Source organism: Anneissia japonica, unplaced genomic scaffold (genome assembly GCF_011630105.1).
Source record: "Anneissia japonica isolate Jap-2015-1 unplaced genomic scaffold, ASM1163010v1 scaffold287764_len353371_cov104, whole genome shotgun sequence".
In the NCBI taxonomy this organism is placed as follows: Eukaryota; Metazoa; Echinodermata; class Crinoidea; order Comatulida; family Comatulidae; genus Anneissia; species Anneissia japonica.
The window spans coordinates 358,252-363,096 of record NW_022686317.1 but is presented as its reverse complement, the minus strand read 5'-3'; the positions used below and the strand labels follow the sequence as shown (position 1 = coordinate 363,096).

The 4,845-nt window shown below is 37.1% G+C and overlaps 1 protein-coding gene across 1 annotated transcript in view; it reads left to right on the top strand.

The window, feature by feature from the left end:
- The first annotated feature begins 540 nt into the window (after window positions 1–540).
- Window positions 541–4,845, top strand: part of LOC117114198 — a 9,945-nt gene continuing 5,640 nt past the window's right edge. The window contains exons 1-3 of the mRNA XM_033257793.1: window positions 541–2,677; window positions 3,084–3,332; window positions 4,065–4,166. Coding sequence (XP_033113684.1) covers window positions 1,651–2,677; window positions 3,084–3,332; window positions 4,065–4,166 — 1,378 coding nt within the window. The 5' untranslated portion in view covers window positions 541–1,650. The remainder of the gene's footprint in view (window positions 2,678–3,083; window positions 3,333–4,064; window positions 4,167–4,845) is intronic.

The following is a 4,845-nucleotide window of genomic DNA, read 5'->3' as shown; positions in this document are numbered from 1 at the left end:
TCGGTCTTGTTAGATCTCACCAGTGCAGCTCAGGATTTCAAGTATGAAAAACGACTGACTCAAACATGGCTTGGGTCAGCCCTGTGTGACGTGGTAGACTGGTTCGCATACAAGAGTGCACAATGAGTGTGCTATACAAATGCAAAATATTATCACACACACACACACACCCACGCACACACGCACACACACACACACTAACACACACACACACACCACACTTATGCAAGTTAATCTTTAGGCACCAATTTCAGATCTACTAAGGCTAAGATGTCCCGAGGGTATCCGCCCAATCCTCTAGCCTTAGTAGATTTGAAATTGGTGCCTAAGATTATAAAGCCTAAATCACTGATAGTATGGCTCGGTAAATTAAAGTAGTGAGCAACAGGAAGCCATTTTGATGGTCTTTAACTAATTTTTTTGTGGTTGTTAAGTCTGAGTTTTTCATTCGGTTTCGCCTACAATATTTACCGTTATTACATTTAGTTCAAAATAATTGTCTGAGTTTACATTCGATTTCGCCTACATAATTGTTGTTTATTACATTTTATTTCAAAATAGTAGTGTGCTGCGCTTTTGTACGACAGTGACGACAAAATTCAAATTCGGCAAACTGGGTTCGGCAAACCGGGTTTCGGCCAACTGGGATTTCATGTTTTCGGTGAACTGGATTCGACAAACTGGGTTTTCGGCAGTGAGTTAAATTCGACAAACCAGGTTTCGACAAACTGGATTTCGACCAACTGGGAGGATACCCATAAGGATGCTGGATTGGCGGTATTGGGTGCGTAAGAGTCGACACCAGACCTCCGCCCCACCATAGTTGGAGCTGAGGTGCAAAAATTATGAGAATATAGAACTCTATGTGTCCGGAAATTTCACTCTCGCACCTAAAAAAATCTTACTGGTAATTCATATCAACGATAAAATAAAACAATTAATTTTCTTAATACACGTTCAAGCGTACGATTGCTCCGTCTGCACCCCACCCTCAACCTGCATCCACCCCAGTGCAGTACTGTACTGTATTAGTTTTCTCCCTGTATGAATGTATTTCAGTATGCAGTATCATGGACGAAACTACAGTACTATGATAAAATAGGCCGCTATCCCGTTACAAATACAAGTGAAAATTCGTTATTGACAAGTGTATAGGCCTACATTATATAAACAAGCCATTATGAAATAACAATGAAATTTCAACAGCAGATCATGTAATGTTAGGTTATTAGATAATAGGACATAACAGGCAATTGATGCAGACATAGGCTTATATACATTTAGAAAAGGCCGTCCCCTGCAAGTCGAAAATGGCATCGCAAGCAGCCCACCCCCACCTTATTACCTGTAATTATTATTATCAGCATAGGCAGTTCACACACTGCCGCGAGCGGGCTTCACTCGCATGATATGACGCACTTCCTGTACTGTAAAAAGCGTTACAATTCTGTAATGCAAAATACGCTCGCTGCTCGTTCTTCCTCTATCTATATTCTTTATTACAGTGCAGTATATGCATTTCCTCGTGTATCACGTAACCTCAGATCAAATTTGTTTTGGTTCCTATTGCTAACATATTCATATCATGTAATTATAATACGATGTTTTTGACAGATTTGAAGCACTTCGAAGCAATTTGTAACGTACAAAATGGCCGCTGCAAATCATCAGAAGGAATTAAATTCAATAATTGAACTCCACGAATTAACTTTGCCGCCATCAGCAAAAGACGTCCCTTCCAAATTTCAAGATAAATTTAACAACCTCATGTTAGAATTAGAGGGCGCTATACTGAAACTTAGCAAGTCCGATGTTGCTGCGAACAAAAATATGTATATCCTATTCAAGACATGTGGAGGTTGGTTTTTTAATGATGAGTTCAAAATCTATCGCAAATTGATTATTGATAAACTATGTGCGTCAGGATTTATTGAACAGGCTATAAGATTTAACAAGCAGCTAGATAAATCGGACTTATTCAAACGAAAAATATTCCATGGATTCTCTGATGATGATTACAGATATAAAATTCTCTATAATGTACTATCAACATTGTGTAACTTTACCGATTCATCTGTTGAGGCATGTTCCAATCTCGCAGAAAATGGGGCTATTCCACTGTTGTTGGCATTTCTTCAACATGAGGATCTGCTGCCGACAAATCTCACAGACAATAAATGGCATTTTATAAACTCAGTTCTTGGTGTCATTGGTAATATGGCTAGACTCTGTCCAGATACCAGACCGATGCTGAGGGAAAACAGTGCCATTGAAATTCTATTGGAATATTCCGTGACTACATATTTGGTTTCAAGAGCTGATTGCTACCTGACAATTTCATTTTTAATCACCGATGAAGAAATTGATCTCTTGAATGATAGTGGAAGCACGGTGATATTTCTAACGGATCTTCTATCCAAAACGCTGGACTCAAAGGATGAATTTGTTGCTCATGGGTATAGCCCGTCAGAAATTTTGTTAGGGTTGAACAATCTAGCTTTAAATGACAATAATAAAGTCAAAATCGTCGATTATGGCGGGCTACAGCTGCTTTCAAAAACAACAAAAGTTAAAAACAACATAGCAATAGATATCATAGCTACTGAACTGACGTGGAAGTTGGCGTTCATGAAGGAAAATAGACAGAAAATCAAAGATGAAAAAAAGCTTATTGAAGGTATTGATGACATTATATTTTTTATCTTATATAGGCCTTATAAAATGTACTGCACACTGTAAAAACAGCGTGGAAGATTTAAACACAAGGCTCCATGCAAGTTTGTCTCACTTTTAGTGACACGTATAAACGGGTTTAGGCATAACGTGCTTAGAATCTTAACGTGTTTAGCATTGCTACCATGATGCCTAATATCTAAACTTGTATTGCTGAACATGTCTAAATACATTGGCCATGGCTAAACACTTGAACGTGTCACCAAAAGCTTGACAAATGTCTGTGTTTAAATTCTCCCGGCTGATGCTAGAGCAAGCCAAACTGATCAACTATAACTATAAGTTTCTCATATTTAAGTAGCCAATGAAATAATTAAAAAGTTACGTGGCATTTCGATTTAAATTGCCAGCATTAAAATATTGGCAGACATCACAAAACCCTATGCTGAGGAAGGCGTCCTCTGGGGCATTATGGGAAACGTTTGATGGTAAACTTGAGGAGCTAGGCATACAAGGGACTACTTCGTCCGGAATGTTTGAAAAGTACGGCCCTCATGTGATGCTGAGCTACCAGTGGGATGTTCAGTCAACAATGGTTAAGTTGAAAGAGAAACTCCAACAGGCAGGGTACAACGTATGGATGGACGTTGACAAGATGAGTAAGAAATGTTTTGATAATAATGTAACTTGGGTCACCTACCAGTACAGGATATTAATATTTTGTTTACTAACATGAGATTATGCATTGGTTCTTACATAATAAGAGATCTGGTACCACTGATTTCATGACAACATTTATTATTTATTTTATGGTGCGTAGTACAAAAATTAAACAGAAAAACGATTAGTGCCATTTCGAAAATCTTGCAATTTTGTTTTTCCTTAAATGTGTATTACATTTGTGAAATTAAATTGATTGCATATATGTTTAAGCTTGCGGTACACCACGAAGGTAGTTCTGAACATAACTGTTGTAGTTGAGAAAGTCTCGGCGTTTCGATTGAGTTGCTTCAATCATCTTCAGGAGAATAATATCATTCTCCTGAATAAGAATGAATAATATTATTCTCCTGAAGACGATTGAAGCAACTCATTTGAAACGCAAGACTTTGCTAACTACAGCAGTTCTTTCAGAACAACCTACGTGGTGTACCGCAAGCTGAAACATATACCGGTATGTTATTACTTCGCCATGCAAACCTTCAAACAATAAAATGATTGCTTGACGATGATAATATATAATAATGTACTTGTACTTTTATTGATTTGTTCATGCGAGATAATTAGAAGTGAAACAAAGATTGTTTAGTACTTCGAAATAAAAAATGATATACCGTGTATTTGGAAAGTAATACTAGTACAATAATGCGTCGAAGTTTGATATATTATAGAGGGCGATATTCTAGGAGCTATGGCTGCTGCTGTTGAGAATGCTGCAGTGGTATTGGTTGCAGTTTCTAAGAAGTATAAGGACAGCAATAGCTGCAGAACAGGTCGGTGCCATTTATATAAAACAATGGTTTAGATATCATACAAGTTAGATGACTACAAAATATACGGTAATGTCATCATGAAATATTACCACATTTTAAGAATAATAAACTGGATAAAAATAAGTGATGCTCACGTCCTTTGTTCTGGTTCTAAAGAGACCCCTAAAGACAATAATAATGTTAATGTTAATGTTTGCTATTTTAAAATTGCCATATTTACAGTTTGCACGTAATACGCAAAGCAGAATTAACAAAATTACTAGTAAATATTGTCATGGAATTGCAATTAAGCTGGCTTTTAAATCGTTCAAAATTTCTAATTTTCTAGGAGTGAAGGACACCGTTCCCGAAATGTTCCGTGCTCGTGTTGTATACAAATTTAATTGTGTGGGATGTAATTCCACGTATATTGGAGAAACCAATAGAAGACTTTCAACACGAGTGCAAGAACACTTCAGGGACGGGAATTCTCATATTTTTCAACATTTGCAGGCTTCAGAACGCTGTCAGGATCTTGCTAATGAGAGATGTTTCACCGTTCTTGACTCTGCAGATTCTGCTTATAAACTCAAAGTTAAGGAAGCTTTGCATATTACCTGAAACAATCCATCCCTTAATAAGCAAATTTACAACTTGAATATCACGTTCGCTGTTTGATTCTTATGTACTAAGTTACATA